General features: G+C 42.4%; 1 protein-coding gene across 1 annotated transcript; it reads right to left on the reverse strand.

Moving 5' to 3' along the window:
- Positions 1-1,126: 1,126 nt before the first annotated feature.
- On the reverse strand, positions 1,127-10,850 carry SYS1 (SYS1 golgi trafficking protein). The gene is made up of 4 exons (XM_081945993.1): positions 10,629-10,850; positions 7,761-8,037; positions 6,865-6,932; positions 1,127-1,942 (listed from the first exon to the last, which is right to left on the reverse strand). The coding sequence occupies exons 2-4, from the start codon at positions 7,920-7,922 to the stop codon at positions 1,702-1,704; spliced, it is 471 nt and encodes a 156-aa protein (XP_081802119.1). The 5' UTR covers positions 7,923-8,037; positions 10,629-10,850; the 3' UTR covers positions 1,127-1,701.
- Between the last annotated feature and the right edge of the window lie 9,273 nt (positions 10,851-20,123).

Here is a 20,123-nt window from a genome sequence, read left to right on the forward strand (position 1 = left end):
AGTACTGCGGACAGATTGCATAATACCATAGCTGACAACAGGAATTGCAGTGGCTTGTACTGATGTCTCAAAAGAAAGCAGTGCCATCTTCTGGAAGAAGTGATGTTAATGTAGCTATAATTCAATGAGCATACCGTACAGTACAGTTTGCTAACATTGGGTGAAGGCAGTGTGACTCTCCTGTATTTCCCAGCAACAGCAATGGTGCAAAGATATTCCTTCTGCCCCAAATCTATATTTAAGTACCGTATGTGGATCAGAACATGCTATTTTGGCAAAACTTTGGGGTTTCTTTATATGTTATCAGCGGATCCCACCTGAGCGCTTTGAGAGATGGTTTATAACAGGGGTGTCAAACTCGTGGTGTCACAGCGGCGTCATGTTGGGATTTCCCCCCTCTTTGCTTAACCGGTCATGGGTGTGGCCAGTGCGTGACACATCTGAACCCTGGTTTATAAAATTCGTTTTCCAAAATTATTCACCTTAATCATTACAAGCATTAGTTTCCCAACTGTAACCGATACAAATTATTAGCATTCTCAAATATTTATGTACAAAGGGAAAACTCTGGGATATATCCAAAAAAAGTAATATATTTTTTTAAAAAAATAAATAAAAAGTACAGCTACCCTAGGGTGCAATATAGATGAACCTTCACTTCATACCCTTTCTTTTCACAGGAAGTCAATATTAATTCTGGAGGACAGAGTTTACTCCGGTTCCAATCTAAGAAGACAATTATAATTATATGCAAAACAAGTTTATCTTGACAGGAGTAGTAGTTACAAAAAGAATTAACCATCCTGTTTTTTGTGCCCTGAACACCTCTTGCAAGTTTCCTTGGTTATGAACAGTGAATCTTCAAGATAAAACATTCATTGCAGTAAACAAGAGGACTCATTTGAAACATCTTCCGTCTCGGAGTATGTGACCAGGGTCAGTTACCTCTCTATGCCAGATTGTGAACAAGAGTGTTTAGTCTTTGTTCGTCTTTTTGAAGCCAGTAGTTTAAAAGTGTTTAGGCCCTGGTTTTCTAAATTGTGTTACCGACTGATGACTTTCTCATTTCTACTTTCATATTAGGTAATACAATCCAGCCTGATCAATATATTATAAAATTTCAATGAAAAGTTGAAGTCTTTATTAAATAAAATAGTATTTTTTTTCCAGTCCAATAAATACAGTCACATTACTCTTTGCTGTTAATAAGCTTTCTGGAATCTGAGCAGCCAAGTGAATAATAGCACTGTGCCTTTCTGCATTGTTTGATCTCCTTGATCCTTTAATTCAAAAAGTGGAAGTAAAATGAGAATCAGATATATGACGGATAAAAGGGAACAAAGTGTCTATTGTGCAATTGTTGGGAGTTCTCTAGTCAACTGATGTTCACACTATAGAGAAGGGAAACTCTGATCATCACACTCACTGCTTGCTTGTCAAAATCAGTCCACTTCCAATGTCTAGAATGCATTTTATCCAACACTTGAGTCTGATCACTTTGGCAAATTGGGCACGTCTGCATAGTAATACAAATGGGTTATGTAAAAACTATATTCATCTTGGCCTATCAAAATATTGCAAATGTCAGTCTCCCAGCTAATACATTTAAGGCCCTCTGGATTTCTTCAGTTGCATTTCCACGTGTCACAAACTAGCACCAAGATGCTGATACTGATGGAAAAACACAGTGCCTCTGACCGCCTATACGCTGGATTTGGGGGCTGAATTTAATGGGATTTCTTTCAGTTCTGTCCTCATACAGAGGTATTCCCCAATCACAGCCATGAGTGCTGTGCACACAGTATGTACAAGCCACCAGGTCAAAGCTGTTGGAAAAGAACCGTTGTAAATCCAGCAGCCCAGCAGGTGGAAAAAATGAACGGTGACTGTGAAATCCAAGCACTGCTTTCCTCGTCGAATGAAATACAATAAACCGACGGCACTGTAGAAGAAGAAAAAAAGAATACTGTCAAACCTTAAGACACACCATCTTCAACATTCTTTACTTTATTGTCATTTATTTATTTATTTATTTATTACTTGAACTTATTAGTCGCCCCCTCTCCCCACAGGGACTCGGGGCGACGTACAAAAGTATTATATAGCGTACAGAGGAGGTAAGAATAAATAAATAAGTTACAATACCTAAAAAAGTTAAAACCCCAGTGAAATTAACCCTTAAAAACTAAAATTACCAATTAAAAATGCCCTGGGCTGGAGAGGTTGTAGTATTATGCCAGGTCAGCTAGTCGAAACAGGTAGGTTTTCAGCTTCATACGGAAGGAGCGAAGGTCGGTTGTTGTCCTGATGTCTGGGGGGAGGTCATTCCAAAGGGTGGGGCCCACTACAGAGAAGGCCCTACTCCTGGGCGCTGCCCTCTGGCACTCTCTGGAGGACGGCACCCGGAGTAGTCCCTCTCTGTGTGAGTGGACGGGTCGCAGGGATGTATGGGGCAGGACGCGATCCCGCAGGTAACTAGGCCCTGTGCCATGGAGCGCTTTGAAGGTGGTAACCAGCACCTTGAAGCGCACCCGGTAGGCCACAGGAAGCCAGTGCAGCTCGCGCAGGATAGGTGTTATATGGGAGAACCTCGATCTCCCCATAATTACCCGCGCGGCTGCATTCTGGACCAACTGCAGTCTCCGGGTGCACCTCAAGGGGAGCCCCATGTAGAGAGCATTACAGTAGTCCAGGCGAGACGTCACCAGCGCGTGAGTGACTGTGCGCAAGGCCTCCCGGTCCAAAAGGGGCCGCAATTGGCGCACCAGGCGAACCTGGTGGAACGCCCCCCTCGCCACGGCTGCCACATGATCTTCCATAGACAGCCGGGCATCAAGGAGGACGCCCAAATTGCGTGCCCCTTCCACCGGGGCTAATTGATCATCCCCGATGGCCAGCGATGGCATATGCTGGTTGAACCGGGAAGCCGGAAGCCACAGCCACTCTGTCTTGGAGGGGTTGAGCCTGAGCCTGTTGTCATCCATCCAGACCCGTACGGCTTCCAGACACCGGGACATCACTTCAACAGCCTCGTTGGGGTGGTTTGGGGTGGAAATGTACAGCTGAGTGTCATCAGCGTACAGATGGTATCCCACCCCAAAACCACGGATGATCTCGCCCAGCGGCTTCATATATATGTTGAACAGGAGAGGCGAGAGGATCGACCCCTGTGGGACCCCACAGATAAGGGGCCTCGCGGTCGACCTCTCCTCTCCTGCCAACACACATTGCGTCCGGCCAGAGAGGTAGGAGCGGAACCATCGTAATACGGTGCCCCCAACCCCCAACCCCTCCAGACGGCGCAATAGGATACCATGGTCGATGGTATCGAAGGCCGCCGAGAGGTCTAATAGGACAAGGATGGAGGAACAACCCCCATCCTTTGCCCTCCAGAGATCATCCATCAACGCGACCAAGGCTGTCTCCGTGCTGTGACCGGGTCGGAAGCCGGACTGGCGCGGGTCTAGATAATCAGCTTCCTCCAGGTGGCGCGGAAACTGCTGAGCCACCACACTCTCAACAACCTTCGCTAAGAAAGGAAGGTTGGAGACAGGACGGTAATTTGCTAGCTCCGTTGGGTCCAGAGAAGGCTTCTTGAGCAGGGGCCTCACCACCGCCTCTTTCAAGGCGGTTGGTAAAAGGCCCTCACCCAGCGAAGCGTTCACCAGCCCCAGTAGCCAGCCTCGTGAGCCCTCCCAGGAGGCCAGTACCAACCAGGAGGGACACGGGTCCAATAAACATGTGGTGGCTCGCAGTCGCCCGCGCAACCTGTCCAAATCTTCGGTGACAACAGGGTCAAACTCCTCCCAGCATGGTCTCTCAAGACTAGCCTCAGACGTCCCCACTGGAGCACTGAGGTGGGTCCATCCCCTTCGGATCCGATCGATTTTATCCTGCAGGAACTCTCCAAATTCCTCTGCCAGGCCCAGCAATGGGGGGTCCCGCTGCCCGTGACAAAAGGGAGCGGGTCACCCGAAACAGGGCGGCAGGGCGGTTCTCTGCGGACGCTATAAGGGTGGCACAATACTGACGTTTGGCCACTCTTATTGCCACAAGGTAAGTCCTTACGTAGGCTCTTACTTGTGCTCGGTCGGATTCGGAACGGGAGGACCTCCACTTGCTCTCTAGGCGTCTCCTAAGGCGTTTCATCGCCCTTAGCTCCCCGTTAAACCAGGGGGCCCGGGTAGATCGTGGCCGTCGGAGAGGCCGCAAAGGCGCCACCCGGTCTAAGGCACCGGCGGCCGCATTATTCCACGCGGCTACCAGGTCCTCTGCCCGGGGGCGGGGCAGGTCTGCAGGAGGTGGCCCAAGCTCTGCCTGGAACCTATCTGGTTCCATCAGACGCCTGGGGCGGAACCATCTTGGATAGTCTGGTTCCGCCTCCCCGCGGTGGGGAGCAGCGCCAGGGAAGTCCAGCTGGAGAAGTGAGTGATCTGACCATGACAGGGGCGTGATGACTAAATTCCCTCTTCCCAGATCACTCGTCCACTGGTCGGAGACAAACACAAGATCCAGTATGTGGCCTCTTTCGTGTGTGGGGTCCTGAACTACTTGAGTCAGATCCATGGCTGTCATGGACGCCATGAATTCCCGGGCTGCCCCGGATGCCTCTCCCGTCGATGGCAGGTTAAAATCCCCCATCACTAATAGCTTGGGGGTTTCAACCGCCATCTCCGTGATCCGCTCGAGGAGCCCGGGCAGGGCCGCTGATGTATGGCGGGGAGCCAGGTATACTATCAACAGGCCCAGCTGACTCCCTGGGCCCCATTTCACGCCCAGAGACTCACAACCAGATATCTGCGACACAGTGAATTCTCTCGGTGCCAAATCTTCCCGGATGATTATCACTACCCCACCACCCCTACCTTGGGCCCGTGGCTGGTGGAATACACGGTAACCTGGAGGGCACATTTCCCTGAGGGGCAACCCTCTGGGCCCAGCCAGGTTTCCGTTATTCCTGCGAGGTCCGGCTCCCCCTCTGTGATCAAGTCACTGATGAGGGGGGCCTTATTAATCACGGACCTCGCATTACATAACATCAGCCTAAGGCCCAGGCTCTGCCGATCCTGTCCACCTAGCCTGCGGGGGTTGGTGCAAGCGACCGGGCGTATCCAGCGGCCCCGGTCTCCCAACCGACTGTATGTTCTTCTAGTGTCCTCGCGCCCACCCCTCCCTACGACCGTCGCAATTGGAATTCCCCTTGTAGGAATGGTGTATACATTGTATGTATATACAGTTTACACATACTACGAAATTCACATAACACCTAGAGACCAGGTCCAACACATATAACAATCCCCAAACACCCACCAAAAAAAATTCCCTGCCCCTAAACCACCCAAGCATCCACACAACAGACCAAGTAGTGCTGTCCAATAGCTCACTGATGGTGGCCCTTTAGTTCATTGTTGAGTGCAATTATACCTCTGGGATAAAAGCTATTCAGAAGACGTATGGTCCTAGTTTAATTGTTCTGTATCATCTGCCAGAAGGCAACAGTCTAAAAAGATTGTAAGCAGGATGGGAAGAGTCTCTGACAATGTTATTCAACTTCCTCAAACAGCGAGATGCAAAGATGTCATCCAGGGCTGGTAGGTGGAGCCCGGTGATATTCTGGGCACTTTTAATTATTCTATTTCTAGTTCCCATATAAGCTATGCAAGATATGTCACATGGATTTTCATTTAAATCTTTATCTAAGCTACGTGAGAAAGCGAAGAAATTAAACGATACTTTAGACTCCAAAGACAAACATTTTATATTCTTTTCTATTTCAGCAACTTTAGGCCTCTTAAAAAATTGGTAGCTGAAAATAAAAGTGAAATTTTAATATAAACATTTCTTTACTTTTCTGTTTTATACGTATGCCTTTTTAAAAAACCACATTCTTCAAAGTCTAGAAAGGTAATTATATACAGGTAGTCCTCGACTTACAACCACAACTGAGCCCAAAATTTCCACTGCTAAGCAAGGCAGTTGTTAAGTGAGTTGCCTCCTATTTTATGACCCTTTGGCCACCGTTGTTAAGCGAATCATTGCAGCTATTGAATGAATCATGTAGTCACTAAGCAAATCTGGCTTTACCCTCTTAACTTTGTCCGAAGGTGGTTGGGAAGGTTACAAATTTTGATCATATGACAATGGAATAATGCAACTGTCATAAGTACATGCCAGTTGCCAAGTGCCTGAATTTCACCGCGGGGTTGTTGCAACGGTCCTGTGAAAAATGGTCCTACGTCACTTTTTTCACTATCATTGGAACTTCAAATGGTCACTAAATGAATGGCTGTGAGTCATGAAAAATTTGGGTAAGTAAAACTGTGTTTTTCTTTTCTAAAACTGTAACTTTTAAGGACATTTTTCTTGGATATTCTCCCTTTTGAAATTCTTCATTTCACCTTAAGCAAGTCCAATTTCATTTTTTGTGTGTTAGATATCACCATTATTTGGCTTATAATTTATCAACTTCAGCTTCATCTTTCTGCATGGCCCTGCTTCTATACTTTTTCTCTAGACTCCTCTTCATGATCTCTCCATAGGATTTGAGCAGTTCAACTAACCTGATTTCATCATGTGTTATCAATTCAGTGTCCTCTCTGAAGAATTACACAGGTAGATTTTCTCCTGGACACTGTGTTCCCAGCCTGGTCTGTACCCATTGCTTCTTTAGCTCAATCTGTCCACCTGGCAGTCAGGTATTTTGGGCTATGCAGCTAATCATGTCAAATACCTAAATGCCAACCTTCTTTAGTTTGGCCTTCAATTTTCAGCACTGATAATCTGCTTCTGTTTTTATCAAGAGGCAACTCACCACTCTAAAAGATGTTTGGTTTGAGGATGTCAGAAATACATAACCTGACTTACCAGGTGAGTGCATTTAGGATAAATGCCATTGTGGAAAGTCTCCCAGGAGAGGTGGCAAATCCCAAAACCTGTACAGGTACAAAGAAACATAGTCATTGCAATAAACTGTAAACCAGCTAAGATCTACTGCAGTGGTTCTCAACCTTCCTAATGTCGCGACCCTTTAATACAGTTCCTCGTGTTGTGGTGACCCCCCAACCATAAAATTGGTGTCTCTGTTCCTAAGACCATCGAAAATACATGTTTTTCGATGGACTTAGGCGACCCCTGTGAAAGGATCGTTTGACCCCCAAAGGGGTCCCGACCCACAGGTTGAGAACCACTGATCTATTGGCTTCAATGATACATCTTGTTACATCAGTTTTACCCTGTTTTTCTGAAAATAATATCTCTCCAGATAATAAGCTCAATTGGGCTTTTGAGCACAAGCGCTAAAATAAGCCCTTGCCAAAAATATTGCAACACAGCAACAGCCAGGAGGTGACCACGCTCGCTGCCTCCTGCACCTCAAAAATAATAAGAGCTCCCTGAAAATAAAGCCAAGTGCTTATTTCAAGAGTCAAAAGAAAATAAGACCCTGTCTTATTTTTTGGGAAAACACGGTATAGTTCAAGGGGCACTATCTGGACAAGTAATCGAACTCATTTTAATACCGATATAATAAAGACAGTAATTTGAAACAGTGCACATTAACTTTTGACAACGCTGATGATTTCATTTATAATATATGCCAAAAAAGTAGGTTAAATTTAAATGTAAATTATACGAGAAGTAATCCATTATATGTTAGCTTTCAGTATTCCTCCTAAAAATCTTCTCCAAGGTTTTTCTTTCCCTACTGCCTACTTTGATTTGTCAGAATTTCTTTTTGACATACTGAAAATGCAATTACCTACCTCATAACTGAAAATCTGGTCCAGCGAAGGGTTGCTCTGTACCAGACTGTCTACTAGAGCCAACCAAAGCCCCAGACTGCTGTAATAAATGGCTTGCATGAGCATGATCTGGGAAATGATAAGTGCAGGATCCCAAACGTAACTGCGGAACTGGGGAGCCATTCCTGAAGCAACAGCCCATAGGCTGCATAGAAATATATAAATAGCCCACGGATGTCTTAAAACATAAAATCCCTTGTGTCACTGTCTAGAGAATGCAGAGTGATTCCATCAGCACCTGAAAGAAAGAAGAAATAATTTGTGTCATTCCAATTAAATCCTACAAAAAGAAGGCATTCTAATATATATCTTCTCCAAAACCAAGAACTGTATTGCATCTTTTTCCAATTACAATACTACCAGTTTACTTACAGCTTCCTAAAGCAAGGCCACTGACCCAAGCCTGGCATAGGAAAGTTATTAAGTTACAATAAATGAAATTTCTCAGATCTGGTTAAAGGGGATAAATAGAATGGAAATAGTACACACTCTGATTTTTACAGAGGAGGCACTGCAGAATTATATTTGTATATATTATTCCATCCAACACTAAGATTTGGCATGAAATATATGGCTCCTTCATCACTAATATCAGTTAATAGTCTCATCCTTCCACAGAAATTTATAAAATATATGAAACATATATCCTAAAAACATTATAATTTAAAGCTTAATTTGCAATCCAGTACAATGTAAGTGGGTTTATTTCCATTTATGCACTGACTTCATTGCATCCTTCTGCTATCGTGCCTATTTAATTTTGTAAAATAACATCTCCATATTCATTAGGAATACGTTCAGATACACTTAAAGAGACTTGTAGATATGTGCATTAAATTGCAGGCATTTTTTTCTCTATCTTCTCAAAAGTACATTCTTTGTGAAGTATTTTACTGACTTAGCCATCTCATTCTCCCAACTATTGTAGGAAATTTCCTATGAAGGTCTCACTGCCACACAGGTAGTTGTCACCTTACAACAGGTCATTAGTGACCATTCAAAGTTATAAAGATCACATATTATTTTAACTGATGGATATATTTAGTTATTTAGACTGCAATTAGACTGATGTTATGTTAAAATAATTTCATATAATATGAAATTCATATACAACAGGCAAAATACATAGACTGCCAATCACAGTGACTGGATTCCTATGTTATATTAAGCCCAAACCAATCACTTTATAGTCTAACATGATGTAGAAACCCAGTCACCATTATGCAAGAGAATCAAAAGCCTGATAAACTTCAGTTCTAGAGTCATGGCAATCTTTCCACCATCAACATATACTAAGCTTGAAAGATGTTAGGTGAAGGGCTTGTTCCACAAATTGGCTTTATGTATAATTGTAAGTCAAGTATGATTTACCCACTGTTTATGCAAAAAAACCACAAATGACTTGCTTCACAAGTCACCCTAAACCACAATTGGCTGACTTACACTTAGAATAACTTTATTCTCACTTTGAATGTACACTAATTGGCATACATTAAAATGAAATATCGTTGCATACAGTTCTCAAAGGGTCTCCACCTCTAATATAAACATAAACATGGCAAGATTATTCATTTATAATTAACAGATTATAATATATAATTAACAGATAATTAGAATAGAATAGAACAGAACAGACTAGAATTCTTTATTGGCCAAGTGTGATTGGACACACATGAAATTTGTCTTTGGTGCATATGCACTCAGTGTACATAAAAAGACAAGATACATTTGTCAAGAATCATAAGGTACAACATGTAATGATAGTCATAGGGTACAAATAAGCAATCAGGAAACAATAAATATAAATCGTAAGGATACAAGCAACAAAGTTACAGTCCTGCAGTCATAAGTGGGAGGAGATGGGTGATAGGAACAATGAGAAGACTAATAGTAATAGTAATGCAGCCTTAGTGAATAGTTTGACAGTGGTGAGCGAATTATTTGTTTACCAGAGTGATGGAGTTCAGGAAAAAAATGTTCTTGTGTCTAGTTAGAATAGAATAGAATAACAGGGTTGGAAGGGACCTTGGAGGTCTTCTAGTCCAACCCCCTGCTTAGGCAGGAAACCCTACACCACTTCAAATGGTTATCCAACCTCTTCTTAAAAACTACCAGTGTTGGGGCATTCACAACTTCTGGAGGCAAGCTGTTCCATTGATTAATTGTTCTAACTGTCAAGAAATTTCTCCTCAGTTCTAGGTTGCTTCTCTCCTTGATTAGTTTCCACCCATTGCTTCCTATCTACCTTTAGGTGCTTTGGAGAATAGCTTGACTCCCTCTTTTTTATGGCAACCCCTGAGATAGTTGTCTTAGTGTGCAGTGCTCTATAGCGTCGTTTTGAGGATAGACGTTGAAACAATTATGCATGCACCTATGAGCTTGACCTGGTCAGGTTTGTGAAGCCAACCACATATCTTTTGACATGGTTCACACATGTCTTGCCGACTTTTCCTTTCGTGAGTTCCAAGCCATAGTTTGCATTGGGGCTTCGGGGGTTGTACAAAAGTAGAACTTTAAAAGACCAAAATAATAGCTAATAGCTTCCAGTGTGTTTACAAAAAAGAAAAGAAAAAAGAAGAAAAGAAAAAAGAAAGAAAGAAAGAAAGAAAGAAAGAAAGAAAGAAAGAAAGGAAAAACCACTCCACTGTTTTAGATCATGATGGGGGGGGGGGGGGAAGCATCCCTGTTGGTGTTTAGGGAAGGAAATGAAAGAAAGACGCATCATCCTAAAAGGAGCCCGTCCCGCCCCCCCTTTTCACGATCACTGCTCCCAAGGGACGCGGCACCGAGCGGCCAATCCGTAATGTCCCCCAAATCCTCCCGATTTACCCTTCGCATTTCCTCGCTCCCTCTTTTCAACCAGACCGAGAAGCCACGACAACACAGGCTCCGCTCCGCCAGGCCCCGTCTCCGCAGCTGACTCCTTTCGTCGAACCATCGAGTCACGCGGCCTCCGGTCGCCTAGAAGGAACACTGAGACAACCTCGTCCCTCGAAGAGGCCCAAGGAAACAACCCCGCGCGCCTAGAAAGGTAGCCAGTAAAAAGGAAGTGACATCACACATAGGAAACGTGCGGGGCCGGTGGAGTCTATGTTGTCCTTGAGCCGTAGAGATAGAAAGTTAGAGAATACTAAAAAAAAAATCTAAATCATTGTATATTGTTCTAGGAGTGCTTTTAGAATGAAGGGAAGATACTTTGCTCTAATTCAGGGATCTTCAACCTTGGTCACTTGAAGACTTGTGGACTTCAACTCCCAGAATTCCTCAGCCAGAAATTGTGGGAGTTGTAGTCCACAAGTCTTCAAGTGGCCAAGATTGGAGACCCCTGCTCTAATTCATTCATTTAGTGCGGCCGTATATTTACAAACTTTCATAATACGCTGAAACCTTAACTTCTGTGAAACAGTCTTTGATAGTTTTCAAAAAGGGAAAAAGAAAGAGGTGCTCATTTTAAAAAAAGTGGTCTGGCTTTAATTTCCAGTGTAAACATTGGATGGTGCCAGTGGTGGGATTCAATTTTTTAAAACCACATGTTCTGTGGGCGTGGCATACTTAGAGGGCGTGGCTTGGTGGGCATGGCTGGGGAAGGATACTGTAAAATCTCCATTCTTTTCCCACTCCAGGGAAGGATACTGTAAAATCTCCATTCCCTCCTGATCAGCTGGGACTTGGTGGGCAGAGAATAGATGTGGGCAGGGCCAGTCAGAGGTGGTATTTACCGGTTCTCCAAACTACTCAAAATTTTTGCTACCTGTTCTCCAGAACTGGTCAGAACCTGAATACCACCTCTGGATGGTGCACAGAACAGGGCTAAGCACTAGTGCTACGGTGCACTACAATGTTTAAATGTTTCCCCAAAAGTACAGGCAGTGTTTCACTCTCCATTTCAAGCATCTCTGAGGATGTTGCCTGAATCTTAGCTCCAGAGGCATCACTTCCAAGGGAACCTCTAGAGTTGAGTCGGGATGACCCAGCACTGAGTCAGCCTTACTCGTTTCGTTTGTCCAACATGTTTGCATTGTGTAATAAATAACTACTTCGGGCCCTTGTTTTCCAAGCAGAAGATGCAAAAAGAGAGAAAACTTAAACCTCTTCTTGATACCCGATAGGAGAGCTCAATTAATACAACCCCATCTATGTCTTGGGTTAGAATACCTAATCCCGCCCCCATGGGGCAGCTGTGAAATTCAAAACCACTAAATAGCTATAGGGTACAAATACCGCCAAGTATAGCACTGTAGAAATATGGTAATCTAGAAAATCTAAGAAGGATAGGACTTTTTTGGTCGTTGGATTGGAGAATATCAAGGAATCCTGAGTTGTACCTGTTAGATATCTACAACAGTAAATATGGTTTCCACCAAGGTCCTCTGTTCCGGCGGGACAGAGGTTTGATTCTATTGGCTGAGAGTCTGACAGCTCCCTATAAAAGGGCTGCTGTCAGACCCAGTCTTTGCTGGATTGTTCACACTTGTTGTTGCTGTTAATAAAGAGCTGTTGCACTGTTAGCCTGTGTCTGCTTATCCATTGCCCGATCTAACAGTACCTAAGATGGACATCCCAAAAAACTTCCCAGAATAAAAACAATGCCATATATATATAAAGAGAGAGAGAGAGAGAGAGAGAGAGAGAGAGAGAGAGAGAGGGAGAGGGAGGGAGGGAGGGAGGGAGGGAGGGAGGGAGGGAGAGAGAGAGAGAGAGAGAGATTGGCTAAATGTGATTGGACACACAAGGAATTTGTTTTTGGTGCCTATGCTCTCAGTGTATATAAAGAAAAATAAGATAGAATACATTCATCAGGAATCATAAGATACAATACTTAGTGATAGTTACAGATTACCGTATTTTTCGCCCTATAGGACGCTCCGGAATATAAGACGCACCCAATTTTAAAGGAGGAAAATCTAGACAAAAAAGATTATGAACCAAATACTATAGTAAAATATTTTATATCAACTGTATAAAGTTAACAGCAGTTTAAGAACAATTTTATGTCAACCATGTAACATATTAAGAACTATCTTTACTCTCATTAACAGTCAGAGCAAGAAACAGCAAGAAATCCAGAAATGAAAGAACTGTCAATATTACCAATATGTTCTTCATTTCCCCTCCCCACTTATATTTCATCTGGTGCTCTCTTATCCAGCCATATTTCATCTAGTGGTCTCATAACCCCTCATATCTCATCTGGTGTTCTCTAACCCCCATATTTCATCTGGTGGTCTCGTAACCCCCTCATATGCATCTGGTTTGAGTGAATGCTGCTGGAAAGGAGATTGTAAAAACTCATGAATGAAACTCATTTAACAATGCTCTTGCTTAGCAACCAAAACTTTGGGCTCAATTGTGATCATAAGTTCTCTTCCTTTTTCTTTCTTTCTTTCTTTCTTTCTTTCTTTCTTTCTTTCTTTCTTTCTTTCTTTCTTTCTTTCTTTCTTTCTTTCTTCCTTCCTTCTTCCTTTCTTTCTTGTGTCTCTCTCTCCCTCTTTCCTTCCTTCCTTCCTTCCTTCCTTTCTTTCCTTCCTTCCTTTCTTGTGTGTCTCTCTCTCCAACATTCTTTCTTTCTCCTTCTATCTTTGTCTCTCTCTCTCCCTTCCTTCCTTTCTCTCTTACTCTTTCTTTCTCACTCTCCCCCCCCAATTTCACAGACACATACGTACCTTCCAGTTGGCAAAAACTTCTGTTTTGCCAGCTGGGAGGCTGGCAAAGAAGCCTCGTTTTCCCTGCCGCCCGTGGCACTTCACTTGCTGCAACTCGGACAATGGGGAGGTGGGAGTAGCGCTGTCCGGGTTGCAGCAAGAAGAAGGATCGGCTGCGGGAATCCGGCAGAGCAGCGTGCGGAGCTGCGCGGAGCCCCGGGGAGATGGGCTCCGCGCGCTGCTCTGCCAGACTCCCGCAGCCGATCCTTCTTCTTTAGGGGTCAGCGGATGATCGGCAGCCCGGCAGAGCAGCGGGCAGAGCCCGTCTCCCCGGGGCTCTGCGCGGCTCCGCACGCTGCTCTGCCAGATTCCCGCAGCCGATCCTTCTTCTTTAGGGGTCAGCGGATGATCGGCAGCCCGGCAGAGCAGCGCGCAGAGCCCGTCTCCCCAGGGCTCCGCGCGGCTCCGCACGCTGCTCTGCCGGATTCCCGCAGCCGATCCTTCTTCTTTAGGGGTCAGCGGATGATCGGCAGCCCGGCAGAGCAGCGCGCAGAGCCCGTCTCCCCGGGGCTCCGCGTGGCTCCGCACGCTGCTCTGCCGGATTCCCGCAGCCGATCCTTCTTCTTGCTGCAACCCGGACAGCGCTACTCCCACCTCCCCATTGTCCGAGTTGCAGCAAGTGAAGTGCCACGGGCGGCAGGGAAAACGAGGCTTTTTGCCAACTGGAAGGTACGTATGTGTGTGGGGGGGGGGGAGTGAGAAAGAAAGAGTAAGAGAGAAAGGAAGGAAGGGGGAGAGAGAGACAAAGATAGAAAGAGAAAGAAAGAACGTTGGAGAGAGAGAAAAGGTCTTTGCTCCCTCTCTCTTGCAGCAAGCCCCGATGCAAAAAAACACCAAGGACTTGCGAGTGAGTGACAGGGGCGGAGCTTCTGGGTTCATTGACCAACCGGCAGAAACCCACCACTGCCCAGGTGGCTACATTTGGCCTATAAGACGCACCCAGATTTTCACCCTCTTTTTTGGAGTAAAAAAGTGCGTCTTATAGGGCGAAAAATACGGTACTAATAAGCAATCAAATCAAACTAGGAAAAGATTAAAAATATAAATTGTAAAGATACAAGCAACATGGTTATAGCCATAATAAGGATGAGAAGAGTAATAGTAATACAGTCTTAGTAAATAATTTGACAGTGTTGTGGGAATTAGTTTTTTAGCAGAGTGATGGCATTTGGGGGGGAAAAACTGTCCTTATGTCTAGTTGTTCTGGTGTGCAGTGCCTTATAGCATCGTTTTGAGGGTAGAAGTTGAAACAATTTATGTCCAGGATGTGAGGAGTCGGTAGATATTTTCACAGTCCTCTTTTTGACTCATGCAGTATACAAGTCCTCCATGGAAGGCAGGTTGGTAGCAATTGTTTTTTCTGCAGTTCTAATTATCTTCTGAAGCCTGTGTCTGTCTTGTTTGGTTGCAGAGCCAAACCAGAGAGTTATAGAGATGCAAATGACAGACTCAATAATTCCTCTGTAGAACTGAATCAGCAGCTCTTTGGGCAGTTTGAGCTTTCTGAGTTGCAACAACTAAATAACTTAGTTGTTGCAAATAAACAATGCAGATCTGTATGTGCAGTCATCAGAAATAACTGACCACATCCTTACTTATCAGTTTAGTTTAAATAGGGGCTGTTTTAATGCAGGAATACACGGGCTTGTATTGCAAATCAAATGACACTGTTCAGAAAATAACATTGAGGGGCATTTATTCAATTATAAGATTCTATGCAAATCCTTTGATTCTTATTTCAGGATTGTCTAGGACCAATATTTTCCAACTAGTGTTGTGCTGTGCAGAGATAAAAATAACAACATGTTGATTGGAACACAAAACTTCTAAATATCTATGACTGCCTTCACTTGCTTCCTATCTTCCAGCTGCCTGGAAGCAGAAATATATCTGGAAGAAATCCAATTGGAAAAGGCTATCCTATGCTATTCGCATTGTCATTGTGAAAACAAACATGAAAATAACATCCCTTTTCTTATTAGTTCTCCATATGTTTGTTTCCAAGGTTGTTTTCCCCACTCCAGCTAATCTCATGTCATCGTTCCATTATTAAGAGAAGGAAGGAAGTTTTGGAAAACATGGGTGTATACTCACCCATTCCTAGCCAGGCTCTATGATGAAACAAACGAAACATAGAAAAGAAGGAAGGAGGAAGAAGTTTCAAAATCAAGAGTACTAGAAATAACTTATTAAGGTGAAATTATCTGAATCATAAGACAGACCAATCAACCTCTTGAGACAGACCAAAAACAACTATGTGCACTGAATGATGAAATATGTTATCAGAAAGCAAGCTTGTTTTTGCTAACCCTCCTGAAATAGGTCCAATTCCTTCCAAAGAAGAATTAACTAAAAAGTCAATTTCTGAATCTGCAAACCTGAGTGTGTTTTCTTGGAAGCAACAGTGTCATTTAAGTTTGAAGATATGAGACACCGGGTTACCAGATTGGTGGTTTTCCTAATCTTTCTTTGAAAATTCTTAAGAAAGGTAAACAGTTGCTACTGTGGTCTTGTGAAATGTTGCCCTGCTTTATGAAGGACACTTCTTTGTTTGAAAGTATCCTCTACTTAAAGTGCTGTCTGATTTAAAAATAAAGAGCTACAAGAAAGGAAAGCTTTGAAGTTGCCCTTCAACAGTTAAGACTTTCCTACATGCTCTCAGCACATGAAAATTGGACATTAAGTAAAATAAAATAAACCCTAAGATTAAACTGAATCTTAGTAAGTAAGTAAATTGAGTAAGTAAAATAAAATAAACTCTAAGATTAAACAAGCAGGTAACTTATCTGGACACTGAGCTCATTCACATATCTCTTTACCATGCCTTCAAGATAGCCTGGTGACTGTTTACGATGTGTCCTTACATCAAGGTCTTCAAGCTGCTTGAACCAAGGCTGCCGAGGCAGATTAAAACCAGATCAAGGTTGCTCAGATTGGAAAAATGGAAGAAAATCTCTTACATGAACATTTTGAGTCCTAAGACTGATTAGTTTTCAATGCATGTGCCAGGGAAGTCTTAACCTCACAAAACGCAATATTCCCATTTCTTTACAAAAACAAAACAAATATGAGGTTGTAGGCTCACATCAGTGGCTGTCTGAGCTTGTAGGCTCACATCAGAAGCTCCTGCAGGAAGGGGTTGCGCTGGCAATGGCCCTCCCAGTTCAGCTATACATGATGGGACTTGCACTTATTTGGGACTCTGGAGCAGCTGTCCATATTCTCCTCTGTCATCTTTCTTGGGCTAGCTATCAATGAACTCCTGGCCGGATGCATCATGTGCTGGCCATGTCCCCGCCTGGTTTAGTGAGGAGGGAAAAGTCCAAATATGTCATGTTACGCTGCCATGATGATGTGAGTTTGACACCCTTGGTCAATGGCATTCAGTAATTTTTGCAAGAACAAAGGCAACTCTTTCATGGGCATTTTTGGTAGAGACAGAAGCAAAATAACCATCGTGCACTGGAGATGGCAAGTTAGGAGCCCCTCATTTTTTCTCAGTCAAGGCACAAAGTCAATTGCTCCATGTAATCCAAGACTAAACCCATGCAGTAACCATAGATTCTGGGATTAAATCATGGTCAGTTTTACTGAGTGAAGCTCAAATTCTATTGAGAAACAAAAATGGATAAGTAAATAGAAGACATCCATAATGAAGGCTGATTGAGATATGCAAAGTCTTGTCTGAGAATGACTATGTCTGAGTTTAACGGAAATAATGAAGTCATATATTGCATTTGGCGCTGTGAATTGCTTTTTTATTTTTATTGCAGAGCAGCCTGTAGTCTTTTTTCCCTCACCACTCTGTGCTTTATGTTTATGCATTGAAACTTACAAGAAGGAAACTGAAACAAAGCATTGTTTCCCTGTCATGATTATTTTGCAGGATTCTTGCGATCATAAAGTAAGGATTGTGAAACTGATTTCAGTGCCACTCTGAACTCTTAAGCAAACTGGAAAATATAAATAAGTATCATCCTAAAAACATTTTGCAAGGAATTCTGGAATTTTACTTTTTGAACTTGGAAAGGAACAAAGACATATTTCTTCATCATATATTGCCTCTGTCTTCTTCCATCCTTCTCTTCAACCAACTTTAAGGGGGCACATTCGCATTCCTCTACCTTCAACTTGAAAATGCCTCACTAAGCTTCATTAGAGACATGACTGTGTGATAATCTTTGTCATCCACAATTTACACCCAAGTTCAGCTAACATCAGGGTGTTCTGAGCTGCTGTGCGAACAGTGTGTTCTCCATATTCTCTCCAAATACAAGTTTTGAAGTTCACTTATTTCCTGTTGGTTTCTGCAACCATTTTTTTCTCCAGTCCTTGCCAATTTTCCTACTTGAGCATTATGGTTGGTGATGCTGGACTGACACCATCCTGAATCACTTCAGAAATGTCTTCAATTTTCACTTTCTCTAGCAATCTTGTTGTATGCTAGAGGATTTGTTCCTACATGAGCCTAACAGAAAGATTATTTTAGAAAGGGCCTAGTCTATCTGCTAGTAGAACAATAATTGCCAGAATTATTTTTATTAGGAATTATAACAGAGGGTCTTAGTAAAGGGTCAACATATTTAATATTGCATATTATAACCGCAGCGAGAATGGTATACTTCCAACAATGGAAAAGTGAAAATATACCTTCAGAAAAAGAGACAATAAAAAAAATATTGGTTTGCGCCAAAATGGATAGATTGACATTAGAATTAAAGAATAAAGGAGAGACAGAATATCATGATATATGGAATAGATTTTACCAATGGTTGGAATAGAGAGGTAGAAGTTGGAACAGGAAATAAACAGGATTTGTAGACCCAAAATGTGATGTGATATGTGTAAATACAAATGAGTATAAATGAGCAGAATAATTGTATGTAATTGGTAAGATATGTTGAGTAAATATGATATTTGTTCCATATTTTAGTGTGTATAGCGGAGATAACACCAGGATGGTCGCACTGTGTCTGATATTTTAAAATAAAATGAATAAAAATATTTTGAAAAATAATTGCTAGAGAAAGCCCTTAAGCAGGAATTGCTGGTTTTGTTATTGAGCATAGACCGACAATGTAGGTGGAACATTGTGCCAGCAAACTTACCATCTGAAAAGATAGATTAAAGCACATTAAACCAGTTTTTTAAAGTTATATTCATGATCTATGATGGGCAAAACGTGCCCTGAAATATTTGTAATTATCTTGGTGTCATGTTGCTTTGCTGTCACTAGGCGGCAAATCTTCTTAACACAGTAAATAATCTAGGCTTGGTTGCAACAATTATTTTAAAGAATTGCATAACTAATGTTAGCTAAATCTATTTTTTTTCAAAATGCTCTTTAATTTTTGGGGATAACTTATTTTCAGGGATGTTTTATTTTGTATATGAACTTCTTTTCTAATATTATTGCTGCTTTCCATAGCTTGTAGTAACGTGCCTGTAATTTGGATTGTTAAAAATGAGGAAATAATTTGTTCTGATGCTATTTATGAAGGGAGTAGAAAATATGACCCTTCCAAGTCCTGTACAGTTTATTTCACATACTTTTCAGCTGGATGATCCACTTTAGACTCTTGCTAAGATTGTCATGGCAGTGTGCCATGTATCATGCTATCATTTACACTTATGAGGAAAAGCTGACAACAAGATAGGGGTACAAAGGGTTAACAAATAGACAATTATGATGGTTTGGCACAATTTGCTTGCCACCCTACTTCTTGTCTACATTGCAGAATCTTCTGTCTGCATTTCCAATTGGCTTGAAGCCTCGATAAGCCAAACAAGAAGACTAACATGAGTAATGTTATTTACAATGAGATTTCTTTAGGTATGACTTAGCAGAGGAATGGACAATCTGTGGCACTCCACATATTGTTAAGTTTAACTTCCAGAATCCTCACAATTTAGTCATTGGTGGAACAAGTACATATAACACGTGTGAGAGCTATACATGAATCAGTGTGAAATAGCGAAGACTATGCATAAATAAATCCTGGAAGAATGAAACAAGAAAATATAGGGAAATTCTGGGAGATGATGCAAAATGTAGAAGAGGAAAATGATCTAGATGGAAACTAAAATATTAAGATAGCCCAAGTAAATGAAATACAGATTAACAAAATAAGAAAAGTAACAGTGCACGCCACAATAAGCTTAAGGCAATAAGAGACATGGAGACAAAGCTAAGAGGAAAACAAGTGTTATATAACTGTGAAATAGTTTCACTTCTTGAAATGTACTATTGTATAATTGTGATCCTTTTGTTCATATACTTCTAACCTCTGAATACCGTGTTGTATTCAAAAACCTACTTGAGCCCCACCTACTTTTCTCATTATCATATTCAAAGCAGAAATCATATGCAGGTCCATTACACACAGCAGGGTGTTTTCCCCAGTCTAAGAGACTGGAAATCCCTGGACCGGTGGGGCTTACTAATATGATGAAAGGACTTTTGTCTAGGTTACCTCTGTATAGGATGTGACCTACTTTTTTTCAGATAAATACATCCTTTTTCCATTTTCATTCTCTATCTAGTTTGAGATAATAATCATCACACTGTCCCAAAGGTTAATAACATTAGTGCTATAATGATACTAACCTTATATGGGTTTGT

The sequence above is a fragment of the Natrix helvetica genome (genome assembly GCF_964273705.1).
Source record: "Natrix helvetica genome assembly, chromosome: 3".
Taxonomy (NCBI): domain Eukaryota; kingdom Metazoa; phylum Chordata; class Lepidosauria; order Squamata; family Natricidae; genus Natrix; species Natrix helvetica.

What these genes read in the sequence shown, in the direction of transcription:
- SYS1 (XM_081945993.1), bottom strand. Translation starts at nt 7,922, where the DNA reads ATGGCTCCCCAGTTCCGCAGTTACGTTTGGGATCCTGCACTTATCATT. An exon ending in ACCAGATTTTCAGTTATGAG is followed by an intron (nt 6,933 to 7,760) that starts GTAGGTAATTGC and finishes GTACCTGTACAG; the next exon opens with GTTTTGGGATTTGCCACCTC. An exon ending in ATCCTAAATGCACTCACCTG is followed by an intron (nt 1,943 to 6,864) that starts GTAAGTCAGGTT and finishes CTTCTTCTACAG; the next exon opens with TGCCGTCGGTTTATTGTATT.